General features: G+C 50.2%; 1 protein-coding gene across 1 annotated transcript; it reads left to right on the top strand.

Annotated features, from left to right (window-relative positions):
• Positions 1–10,028: 10,028 nt before the first annotated feature.
• Positions 10,029–11,458, top strand: LOC120387924 (uncharacterized protein DDB_G0287625-like). The gene is made up of 2 exons (XM_039509327.1): positions 10,029–10,174; positions 10,205–11,458. Exon 2 carries the CDS (start codon positions 10,356–10,358, stop codon positions 11,082–11,084), a length of 729 nt encoding a protein of 242 aa, XP_039365261.1. The 5' UTR covers positions 10,029–10,174; positions 10,205–10,355; the 3' UTR covers positions 11,085–11,458.
• The last annotated feature ends 470 nt before the right edge of the window (positions 11,459–11,928 follow it).

Below are 11,928 nucleotides of genomic sequence, written 5' to 3'. Positions count from 1 at the left end.
CTGCTGGGAATGCCCTGTGACCCCTTTGGACAGTTACAGCACACTCCCCGTGAACACTCTGAGCGTTGGCTGTGTTTATTTTGACAGGGCCAGCCTAACCTGTGGGCTTGGTCCCTTTTGTTTTTAATCTGCTTGTTATTAGTAGTAGTAATTTTGTGGGTATTTGGGGAATTGTAATTGTTAGGCCTTAGGATCACTTGCCCAGTATGGATCCAGGCCTAGGGTTTGCCACAATGTTACTCTTTGCTATGGGAACACTCCTCTCGTTAACTCCCGTTTCTCCCCAGGCACATGCGGGATGGAGGGGAATCCCTAACAAGTTAGAGTCAAATACGTATGAGAACCTGAAGATTTGCTTTGCCCAAGAGTTTAATCTCTCTAACTGCTCTTCCGTAAACTTTGTACCCCCCGTGCCCCGAAGCTCCCTATGTACCCTCTCATTGACAGCCCCAGCTCCATAGAACTCAATTACGTTTTGTCCACAGTATATGAGAACACTCAGCCAAAGGTTTGTTGAGTATTCTCAAAGGAGGGAATTGTTGGTGGCACCAGGCATGGCCCAGTGTTGACAGAAGGGTGGAAAATGACAGTGCCAATGAAGGCTCCCTGTATTAGGCCTCTGCTTGTCCGAACCGCTTCCATGTTTAGACTTTAATTAACTCCACAGGCTAGATGGAAAGAATGGAATGTGTGGCAACTAGTTATCAGTACCAGGAGGCAATTATACAGCCTGCTTGCACCTGGCTGAAGGGAGTGAAACAGAATGACCGGTCAAGAAAAGTTACTAACGAGATAATATGTTTTTGCCAAGTATGATTTAAACAGCTCAATATAATTGGAGCTTTAAAATGAGCTTGATGTATGGGAAATCGAAGGGAGGGAAGAATGGGGAAGAGGGGAGCTGGGCATTGGGGGTAATAGACATGCTTAGCTAAAATCATGTATAAAGAGAGAGAGCTGCTTGTATGGGGTGTGCTTGATCTGAGACCTGTCTGTGTCTCCGAGCACGTGCGCTTTGAGATCTCAAAATAAACCTTTTTTTGCTTCTCCACCCTGGTGTGTCTAATTGGAGCGAGGCACTCCGGGCAACGAACCACTGTTGCTGTCGCCTCAGGCCTTTGTGCCGGCAACAAAGTGATCCCGCCCCTGGCTCTGGAGTGTGCGCGTCCCTGTTCACCGTGCCTTAGGGGCATGTGGGTGACCCCCACAACCCCGGCTCTGTTCCCCCTGCCTCAGGGGCGCACGGGCGACCCTTGCCCCCGCTCCCGGCTCAGTTCCCCTTGCATGTGGGCTGCGTGTGGGTGAACCCCTTCGTCCCTGGCACTGTTCCTCCTGCTGAGAGGCACGCAGGTGACCCTCCCCTGCCCCCGGCTCTGTTCCCCCTGCTTTACTTAGAATTATTTAATGAAGAAGCTGCTTCTTTGTAAAGCCAAAGAGGTGAGCGAGAGAGGCCCTAGAATGCTAAGGATTCTTGTGACAAATCCTTTCATAACCACGGGCTAGAGAATCTCAGGGACTAATTTCTCCTCTCTTTGAGCTAGTTACTGAATGGCAGAGCTTTCTGAGCCACGAGCAGCCTTGATTTGACCTTCCATGTCAGAGAGTCTCCTAGCTCCACACAGGCGCACAGTCGAAGTGTCGCCTTTTCTCTTTCTTTGTTGTGTTTCAGAGAACAGTACTGCCATCCCAAACCTTCATCACTTATGAGTCTCACCCCACAAAAATCATCTGGCATTTCCTGTTCTCGCGGGAAACAAACAGGTCTATGTGGGGAAATCCCCACCTTTGGAAAACCGAATGAATAACATCCGGGTGTATCGACCACTCGTGGCAGAGGAATGACCTGCTCAGTCGATCTGCCAGAGTGTTCCGAACCCCCGGGAGAAAGGACGCTACCAGGCCTATCGAGTGGGCTATGCAAAAGTCCCAGAGTCTGATGGTCCCCTGACAAAGGGGGGAAGATCGAGTCCCTCCCTGTTTATTAATATAGTACATGGCCGTTGTGTTGTCCATAAACACTGAGACACTGCAGCCTTGTAAATGTTGCAGGAACGCCTGGCACGCTAGGCGGACTGCTCTCAGTTCTCAGACATTTATGTGAAGTGTCAGCTCCTGAGATGACCAGAGGCCTTGTGTACGAAGGCTCCCGAGGTGCGCGCCCCAGCCGAGAGAAGACGCGTCCGTCGTCAGGGACACTGAGGGCTGAGGCGGATGGAACAGTAGCCCTGCACACACCAGGGAGGGAGTCAGCCAGCAAGCAGTCTAAAGAGCCTAGAGTGCTCGGGGGAATGGTGACTATTGTGTCTATTGAGTCCCTGCTCGGGCGGTATACCGAGTTGAGCCAAGTTTGTAACAGACGGAGGCAGAGCCTGGCGTGCTTGGTTACGAACGTCCATGCTGCCATGTGGCCCAAGAGACCGAGACAAGTGCGAACCGAGGTCGTCGGGAAATTCTGCAGACCGCGGATGATTGTTGCCATTGCTTGAAACCGCGGCTGTGGTAAGCAGGCCCTGGCGAGATTGGAGTCTAGGGTTGCTCCTATGAAGTCTAACCTCTGTGTGGGAACCAGAGAGGACTTCTCTATATTGATCACCAGGCCTAGATGAGTGAATAGGTCCCTGACGATGCCCACATGCTGGGCGACTTGTGTCTCGGAGGTCCCCCAGAGGAGCCAATCGTCCAGATACAGAAACACGTGTATCCGACGTCGGCGGAGATATGCAGCGACCACGGCCATGCACTTCGTGAATACCCTTGGGGCTGTGGAAAGGCCAAAGGGCAGGACTGTGAACTGGAAGTGCTGATGGTCGGCTACGAAACGGAGGTACCTCCTGTCCGGAGGAAAAATGGTGATATGAAAATATGCGTCCTTCATATCGAGGGCGGCATACCAATCTCCAGGATCCAAGGATGGGATAATGGTCCCCAGGGATACCATACGGAACTTCAACTTTACCATAAACTGGTTGAGTCCTCGCAGGTCTAGGATGGGTCTGAGACCACCCTTCGACTTGGGGATTAGGAAATAACGGGAGTAAAAGCCCTTGCCCTTTTCATTCTTTGGCACCTCCTCTATAGCTCCCATGGTGAGGAGCGACCGCACCTCTTGCAAGAGGAATTGCTCGTGAGAGGGGTCCCTGAAGAGGGACGGGGTGGGAGGGTGGGGCTGAAACAAATTGGAGGTGGTATCCATATTCCACCGTGCGTAGGACCCAGAGGTCCGAGGTTAACTGGGACCACGCCGGGAGGAAGTAGGAGAGATGGTTGGAGAAGGGAGGAGAAGGATCCTGGCCTGTACTTGGTACGCTGTCCTCGGGCGCACCTTCAAAAGTTAGATTTTGGTCCCGCTGGTGGTTTCGAGGGACCTTGATTTTGGCCCTTTGGGGTCCTGACTGGTGTCTACACCCACCTCGGCCGTGCCGCCTGTCAAAGTCCTGCCTGTTTCTAGGCACAAAATATGGACGGGGAGGTTGGGGGCGGAAGGGTCTGCATTGGGTCACTGGTGTGTGCATGCCTAGCGAACGTATTATGACCCTATTGTCTTTCAGGCTTTGCAGCCTAGGGTCAGTCTTCTCCGAGAAGAGGCCTTTACCATCGAACGGCAAGTCCTGGATGGTGTACTGCAACTCGGGTGGGAGGTTGGAAACGTGAAGCCATGAGATACGCCTCTGTGACGTTATTGATATAAATGGGGACCATATAGAACATGGGTTGCAACCAAGGTCCTGTAGTGGCACCAAATCCTAAGTAAAGGGGGTCATATAAGGTGTCTAAGACCAGGTTATGGGTTGCTGGTTATAATTATGCTGTCTGTATGTCTGTATCATTTTTAGTTGAAGTTATGAATGTTGGCTCCATGCTGTCAGTATTTCAAGTTTGTGCTGTGCTTCTGGGGGAAGCCTCCCAGACAAGCTGGTGTTAGCTCTGCCTAGCCTATTTGATGGCCCATTAAGGACCATTAAGGACACAATGGACCCATGGAGAGAAGGCAGACACGCCTTGTGACTCAGCAAAGTATGCAGGGACTGGCCCATGTGACTCCAGACTCCATATTTTTGCTGTAAAATTCCACAGTGAAGACAAAGGGATTCTTACACCTGGAAAAGTCTATATAAGCCTAATGCCTCATCTCCATCTTGTCTTCAATCCTGCTTCTGACCTCTGGAGGGACTTTGCCACAAACTGAAGCTTTACACAAGGGACTGAAGGACCCATCCCAGTGGGGGATGCTCTCCAGAGACTTAATCTAAACCTGCAGTTTACTCCAGCACTGCTGCAAGCCTGAACTAAGAACTTTGCCATTACTGTATGTAATTGATTGCATTTAACCAATTCTACCTCTCATCTCTACCTTTTTCCCTTTGTAAATAAACCTTTAGATTTTAGATTCTAAAGGATTGGCAACAGCGTGATTTGTGGGTAAGATCTGATGTGTATATTGACCTGGGTCTGGGGCTTGGTCCTTTGGGATCGAGGGAACCTTTTTCTTTTATTGGGGTGTTGGTTTTCATAACCATTTATCCCCAGGACGAGTGCACTGGTGGTGATACTGGGAGACTGGAGTGTCTAAGGAAATTGCTTGTGTGACTTGTGGTTAGCCAGTGGGGTGAGACCAAAGTCCTTTTTGTCTGGCTGGTTTGGTTTGCCTTAGAGGTGGAAAAACCCCAGCCTAGGGCTGTAACCGCCCTGTTTAAGCAATTGGTCCTGATTTGGCACTCTCAGTTGGGTCCCGCCAGAATCGCTCCGTCACAGTGGCGTAGTCGGCAGGATCCACAGAACCAGGTCAATTAAGCTTTGGGTCAGAACCCCACGCTATCCAAATTTTAACTTTGGGATTGAGAGTTTGGTTGGTTAAAGATCAGTGACCATGAGACAAAGAGCATCGGGAAAAGCAAGGAAACTGCAAGCCTTGAGAGACAGCCTGCAGTTTGATTATGAGCAAGAACTGGCAGAAATTCGAATGGAGAAAGAGGCTGATGAGAGAAAGAAAGAAGTTGCTAAGAGAGAAGAAAAAGCTCGTAAGAGGCGTCTGGAGCTGCTGGCTGCTGAGGAGAAAACTCGACAGATGCAACAGGAGACAGCTAGACTCCAACTCCAAGTCAAAAAAGCAATGGAAGAACAGCAGAGACTGTATCCTCTTGAAAGTCCAGTTTGTAACAATGTTGGTATGTTGTATCACTCTGAGCAGTTGTCTGGGGGTAACCACATGTACCCCAACAATGCCACCTTTTATGTCAATGCTGTTACTGTGTGTTCAGTAGGGGGTGGCCCCATAAATTGTGCCAGTGCTATGGATGGGAATGGTAATGGAAAATTCATAGAGTGTGTAAAAGTCAATGGTAAAAGCTGTTTAGGGCAAATTATGGCTTCTAACATCACTCTTGTTAAAGCAGATCTGGTCAAAGAGGAAGATTATTTACCAAATCAGAGTGTGAATGTTGTGATCCTCTGTGAGTTTACTGTCCGTGTGCCTTTAGCCAGAATCCACCTTGAGTGGAATGGGGCTCAGCATGAAGTGATAGCTGGCGTCAGGAAGTTATTGCCTAAAGATCTTTTAATTGGGGAAAATGTCAAAGCTTTGTTCAATCCAGGTAGCCAGTCACAGGAGAGGAATGATCTTAAACCTGTGTCTAGTGTGGGCAATGATTTGCCTGAGGTGGGTTGCTCCAAAGGTTTGTCTGTGCCAAGAAGCAGTGTGTCTGGGAATGAAGTTTCTGAATGTCTGTCTGATGTCTCAGAAGTGAATCTGGAGTTAGATCAAGAGCAGAAAGATCTCATTGGTGAGGAAAATGTTTCTCAGGAGCAGATTAAAGTAGATGGTCAGGTTAAATCCCTAACTGAGGAAGGAGAGGGTAAATTTGTAATGGGTAATGGATTGGTGGCTAGTGCAGCTTGTAGAAGTAAACCTGAAATGGGTAACTGTAATTTGCTAAAAGTCGCTCAGTGTAGTGAAAAAAGCAGCAGCTTATCTGTTGGGAAAGGCAATGTGCCTGGTAGGGAAAGTTTGCAGAAGACTAGGCAGCCTTGTGAGCTAATGGCTTTGTCTAATCAGCAATTTGGGAAGGGAGGGATAGTGGAAGATGAGTGTCCATATCCCTTACCTGTTTCCTGTGTGGAGAAATGTGACAGTGGAGGGAATGTGCCTGTGTCTGTCAGGAGTATTGACTTGCCTATAAAGGAAGCTACCCCAGTCTCCAAGCAGTTGTCTGTGAACAGCCCTGTGTGCTGGGACAAGGGAAGTAAAATCCCAAGCTGTGTGTCTGGTAAAGGAGAATGTGTCTCCGGCTCTTCTGTGTCTGTGGAGCAGACAAAAGGTGCCTGTCAGCCTGTAATGGTTGAGGGTGATTCAGTTGTCTCGAAGTTGGTTGTAAATACAGCTAAAGCCCAGGAAGGGAATGGTCCTAAGTTTATGTCTGCTGGGGGGAATGGCACTGTAACTAGGTTGCATCCAGTTAGTGTCATAGCAAAATCCCAGAGAACAGACAATTCTGGTGCTTGTAGTTTGCCAGTTGCTAATGTGTGGTTGGAAAAGGGTGCAGCAACTCTGTCTGATCAGGGTGATACCCCAGCCAGGGCACAAGGAGAGCATAAAGGTGATTTAATTGTGTTACCGACTGACAGTTCGACAACTTGTAGCAAGAAGGAAAAGATTCCTGAACTGGTTCATGGCCAAGGGAAGGAGACTACTTCTGACCTGTTATCTAGAAAGTCTGTAGCATCTGTGGTTGCTCAGGGAAGTGTTCCTTTAGAGCAAGCCCTAGGTGAAGAGGGGAAGGGCAGAATTTCTGAGAGGGGTGAATTGCTGCTTAGAGAAGCTCCTAGGGAAAGGAATCCTCATGGTAGCCTGTGCAAGCAGTTTACTGCAACTGAAGGGTGTAAAAGTAATTTAATCAAGAAAGTTTCAGTTCCTAACAGCCAGAAATTTTCTGTTGTGAATGGATCCACTGACTTTCCTTTTGAGAGATCCAGTGTGGGCAGCTTTGAAAAGGTCTCAGGTGGAGTAGAAGCTGTTAAGGAAGTTGAGCAGCCCTATAACCACCTGGCTGTGTGTGGCCAGCTTGTTGGGGAGACAATGCTGTTGGGACAGGAATGTCTCCATGCTGAATCGGTAAGTGAGCAGTCTGTGCTTCAGGGTCTGAGGACAGATTCAGTTACTGGTTTTTCAAAGCAGAACAGTTTTATGGCTGAATGCTTGAGGAGGCAGGGGAGAGCAAGCCAGCTCTCACCCTCAGACTCTTTGGATTTGTGTGGTATCTCTGTAAGACAAAGTCCAGCCGTGGAATCCATAGCAGCTAAGAAGTTAAAAGCTAGTGTCTGTGTTGATGCGAATTACTTGGCTGGCAGGGAGAAGAAAGACTTGCTAATAGCTGTTAGCACAGAGGGCCCACCCCCTCAGCCGGTGATCTCTGTTAAGCAAGAGAAATCAGGGTTTAATCCTGCAGGACAAGAAGGAAAGAGAAGACTGAATTTTGCAAAGGGAAGCCACAGGTTAACCCTAAAATGCCCAATCTCCAATGGTATTGAGCCAAGGGTATGGCATGACAAATATGATTGTAAATGGACACTTGCAATGAATTTGTTGTTATTGCTGATGCTAATTTTTGTAACTAATGTGTTGCTATTGCCAAGGACTGTAACAATGTACAATGTGCCTAATCTTTTGAAAAATCCCTTAAACATGTTGAAAGGAATACATGAAAACACACTTTATGTTAAAGGGCCTTGCTATACTGATGTTTCACAGTTAATGCATGTAAACAATGTTGGAACTTTTCACAGGGCAAAATACATTCCAGACCTGATGTGCTATATGAAAGGGGAAACTGAGGCACACTACCATATTGCTTTCATGGCTAAATGCCAAGAGTCCTGTACTATGAACAACATCAATATCTACATTGGTTTAATGTTAATTGGGTTCAAAACATTGGCCAAGGCTGGTATGGATAAAGTAGCTGTTTTCTTTAGCTCTTGGCAAGATCACATGAAACATACAGGAACCATGCTGCAAAAGCTAACCAAGTTATACCTTAAGTTTGTAAAGAGATCCATTCATGTTATTGAACATGACTTTGATAAACCATTTCTGTTATACACTGGTGCGGCCTCTAGCCCAACACTAGCTGTAGTGAGACAGACCCAAGGAAAGGGGGCTCTTGGGATGCAGTCAGCGATGTTTTGTCATCCCTTCCTGCATCAATTTTGCGTTGGGGGTGTGACGTTATTGATATAAATGGGGACCATATAGAACATGGGTTGCAACCAAGGTCCTGTAGTGGCACCAAATCCTAAGTAAAGGGGGTCATATAAGGTGTCTAAGACCAGGTTATGGGTTGCTGGTTATAATTATGCTGTCTGTATGTCTGTATCATTTTTAGTTGAAGTTATGAATGTTGGCTCCATGCTGTCAGTATTTCAAGTTTGTGCTGTGCTTCTGGGGGAAGCCTCCCAGACAAGCTGGTGTTAGCTCTGCCTAGCCTATTTGATGGCCCATTAAGGACCATTAAGGACACAATGGACCCATGGAGAGAAGGCAGACACGCCTTGTGACTCAGCAAAGTATGCAGGGACTGGCCCATGTGACTCCAGACTCCATATTTTTGCTGTAAAATTCCACAGTGAAGACAAAGGGATTCTTACACCTGGAAAAATCTATATAAGCCTAATGCCTCATCTCCATCTTGTCTTCAATCCTGCTTCTGACCTCTGGAGGGACTTTGCCACAAACTGAAGCTTTACACAAGGGACTGAAGGACCCATCCCAGTGGGGGATGCTCTCCAGAGACTTAATCTAAACCTGCAGTTTACTCCAGCACTGCTGCAAGCCTGAACTAAGAACTTTGCCATTACTGTATGTAATTGATTGCATTTAACCAATTCTACCTCTCATCTCTACCTTTTTCCCTTTGTAAATAAACCTTTAGATTTTAGATTCTAAAGGATTGGCAACAGCGTGATTTGTGGGTAAGATCTGATGTGTATATTGACCTGGGTCTGGGGCTTGGTCCTTTGGGATCGAGGGAACCTTTTTCTTTTATTGGGGTGTTGGTTTTCATAACCATTTATCCCCAGGACGAGTGCACTGGTGGTGATACTGGGAGACTGGAGTGTCTAAGGAAATTGCTTGTGTGACTTGTGGTTAGCCAGTGGGGTGAGACCAAAGTCCTTTTTGTCTGGCTGGTTTGGTTTGCCTTAGAGGTGGAAAAACCCCAGCCTAGGGCTGTAACCGCCCTGTTTAAGCAATTGGTCCTGATTTGGCACTCTCAGTTGGGTCCCGCCAGAATCGCTCCGTCACAGCCTCATGGCAACACCTGAGGCCAGAGTCCTGGCTGCTGAGTCGGCTGCATCGAGCGAGGCTTGGAGGGAAGTTCTGGCCACCTTTTTTCCTTCCTCCAAGAAGGCCGCGAACTCCTGGCGGGAATCCTGAGGGAGTAGTTCCGTAAATCTCCCCACCTCCACCCATGTTTTGTAATTATAGCGGCTGAGGAGGGCTTGTTGATTCGCCACCCAGAGCTGTAAGGCGCCCGCTGAATACACCTTACGGCCGAGCAGGTCCATTCGCCTAGCCTCCTTCGATTTTGGGGCTGCCGCCTGCTGGCCATGGCGTTCCCTCTCATTAACTGATTGAACGACCAGTGAGCAGGGAGGAGGATGGACATATAAATACTGCATCCTTAGAGGGCACCATATATTTACGCTCGACTCCCCTGGCCGTAGGTGGGATGGAGGCCGGCGATTGCCATATATTGTCTGCATTGGCTTGGATGGTACGAATGAACGGTAGGGCCACTCTGGTGGGAGCATCCGCCGACAGAATGCTCACCACCGGGTCCTCCGCCTCTGGGACCTCCTCTCCCTGGAGGTTCATGTTGAGTGCTACCCTCCTGAGGAGGTCCTGGTGGGCCCTCAGGTCGATTGGAGGAGGGCCCGAGGAAGATGTCCCTGCCACCGCCTCATCTGGAGAAGAGGAAGAGGAGACACCTGGGACGAGAGGGTCCTGCATGGCCTCTTGCTCCTGAGCAACCTCCTGCTCCAGTGGGACTGGGGAGTCCGGTGGGTGGACTGGAGCTTCCTCTGTACCAGCGGGAGGCGGATGGCTGATTGTCACCTCTGGCACCTGGTGCTCTGATGGTGCTGAGCGGGACGGAACTACTGGTGCCCCTTGGGCCTGGTGGTACGCCCAAGGCGTCCAGAAGGACCACAGGTGTGGGCCTAGGTCCTGGGCCTGTCCCTCTTGGAAGACCCCGGTGGGCACATCAGACTCACGGTCCTGTGCATAATAGCTGTCCGCGCGGGACGACTCTGAAGCATGCCTGGAAGGCCATGGAGGAGCGGAGAGGCTCTGAGCAGAGTCCATGTCTCTAGCAGGCCTAGCTCTACTTGGCACCAGATACCGGTACTGGGAGGCATACCGGTACCGGGAACGAGATCGGGACCTGCGACTGGAACGGTGCCGGGAGGTCGACCGCGATCTCGAGGCTCGGCATCGGGAGCGGCTACGGGAGTCACGGTGCCTGGAGCGGTGCCGAGAATATCGGGCCGGTGACCGGGATGCTGACTGGAGCAGCGAGTGCGACTGGTACCGCAGAGGAGAACGGTGCCGGGACTGCGAGCGGCGACGGGCGCGGAAGCGCCGTCGGGACCTGGAACGTCTGCGGGACCATGATCTAGAACGGTGCCGGTCTGCTGTGCCAACAGAGGGTGGCCGAATCAAGGCCGGCTTGCCTATAGACTGTATCGCCCGCACCAGCGGTGCCGGGGGCGGAGGCAGTATCGACTCTGTCATCAAAATCAGATCCCTCGCCGTTGAGAACGTCTCCGGCATGGACGGGATATTAAGCTCTACCACGGGTCTAGCCGGGGAGCTGACAGGCACCAGACTCGATGGCCCTTGTGGGACCGGAATTGACGGTGCAGACGTCGTCGGTGCCGTGGCGGGTGTCGGCGCCGGGCGGTCCGACTTGGATGAGCTCTCTGGCTGCGGTGCAGGTGGCACGGAAGCAGCAGGAGTCTTAGATTTTCTCGACCTCGGGGAGAGGGAGCGGCGTCGAGCCGGCCTCGGTGCCAGCGACGGGTGGTGCTGAGGAGCCTTGGCCGTACCGCTGCGGTCCGGTGCCAAGGAGGTGCTTCTGTTCGAAGAGTGACCAGTGCTCGGTGCTGAAGGCTGAGGCGTGAGAGCCGCCTCCATGAGGAGCTGCTTTAGCCTAATGTCCCGCTCCTTTTTTGTTCTTGGCTTAAAAGCCTTGCAAATGTGGCACTTAGCTGTCAGGTGCGACTCCCCGAGGCACTTCAGACAGGAGTCGTGTGGGTCTCCTGTCAGCATCGACCTGCGGCAGGCCAAGCACGGTTTTGAAACCTGGTGAACCGGGCATGGGCCCCGGCACCGGGTGCGGGGAAGGGGCTATTCCCCAAACCCCTCTTAACTAATATTATACTAAATATACTATAAAGTAATAAACTAAAGTGAATTATATAAAAAGTTTTTAACTATATACACAACAAGGAACGAGAGAACTACGAGTAGCTAGGGAAGTGGAGGTCAGCTAAGCCGCGCTCCACTGTTCCAACGACCGAAACGGGCGGTAAGAAGGAACTGAGGGGCAGATGGGTCGGCAGGGGTATATATCTGGTGCCATAGCGGCACCACTCCAGGGGGCGCCCAGCCGACCCACCGAGTGTTGCTAGGGTAAAAATCTTCCAACGAATGTGCACGCGGCGCGCACACACCTAACTGGAATCAATATGAGCAAGCACTCGAAGAAGAACCGAAAGGTTCTATATCTCATTAATGATCACCTAAGCAACCAGCAGCACTGACGTCGTTGGGAGTTTAGTCTAACTAAGAAGCAAGTAGGAGGCTCAGGATTTGGCCCAATAGTTGGTCAGATCAGATTCGCCGAGCCCCTTGCTGACAGGAGATTCCACACT

Source organism: Mauremys reevesii, linkage group 21, assembly GCF_016161935.1.
Source record: "Mauremys reevesii isolate NIE-2019 linkage group 21, ASM1616193v1, whole genome shotgun sequence".
NCBI lineage: Eukaryota > Metazoa > Chordata > Testudines > Geoemydidae > Mauremys > Mauremys reevesii.
This window is presented reverse-complemented; position numbering and strand designations above follow the sequence as displayed.

What these genes read in the sequence shown, in the direction of transcription:
- LOC120387924 (XM_039509327.1), top strand. Translation starts at nt 10,356, where the DNA reads ATGTCTCTAGCAGGCCTAGCTCTACTTGGCACCAGATACCGGTACTGG.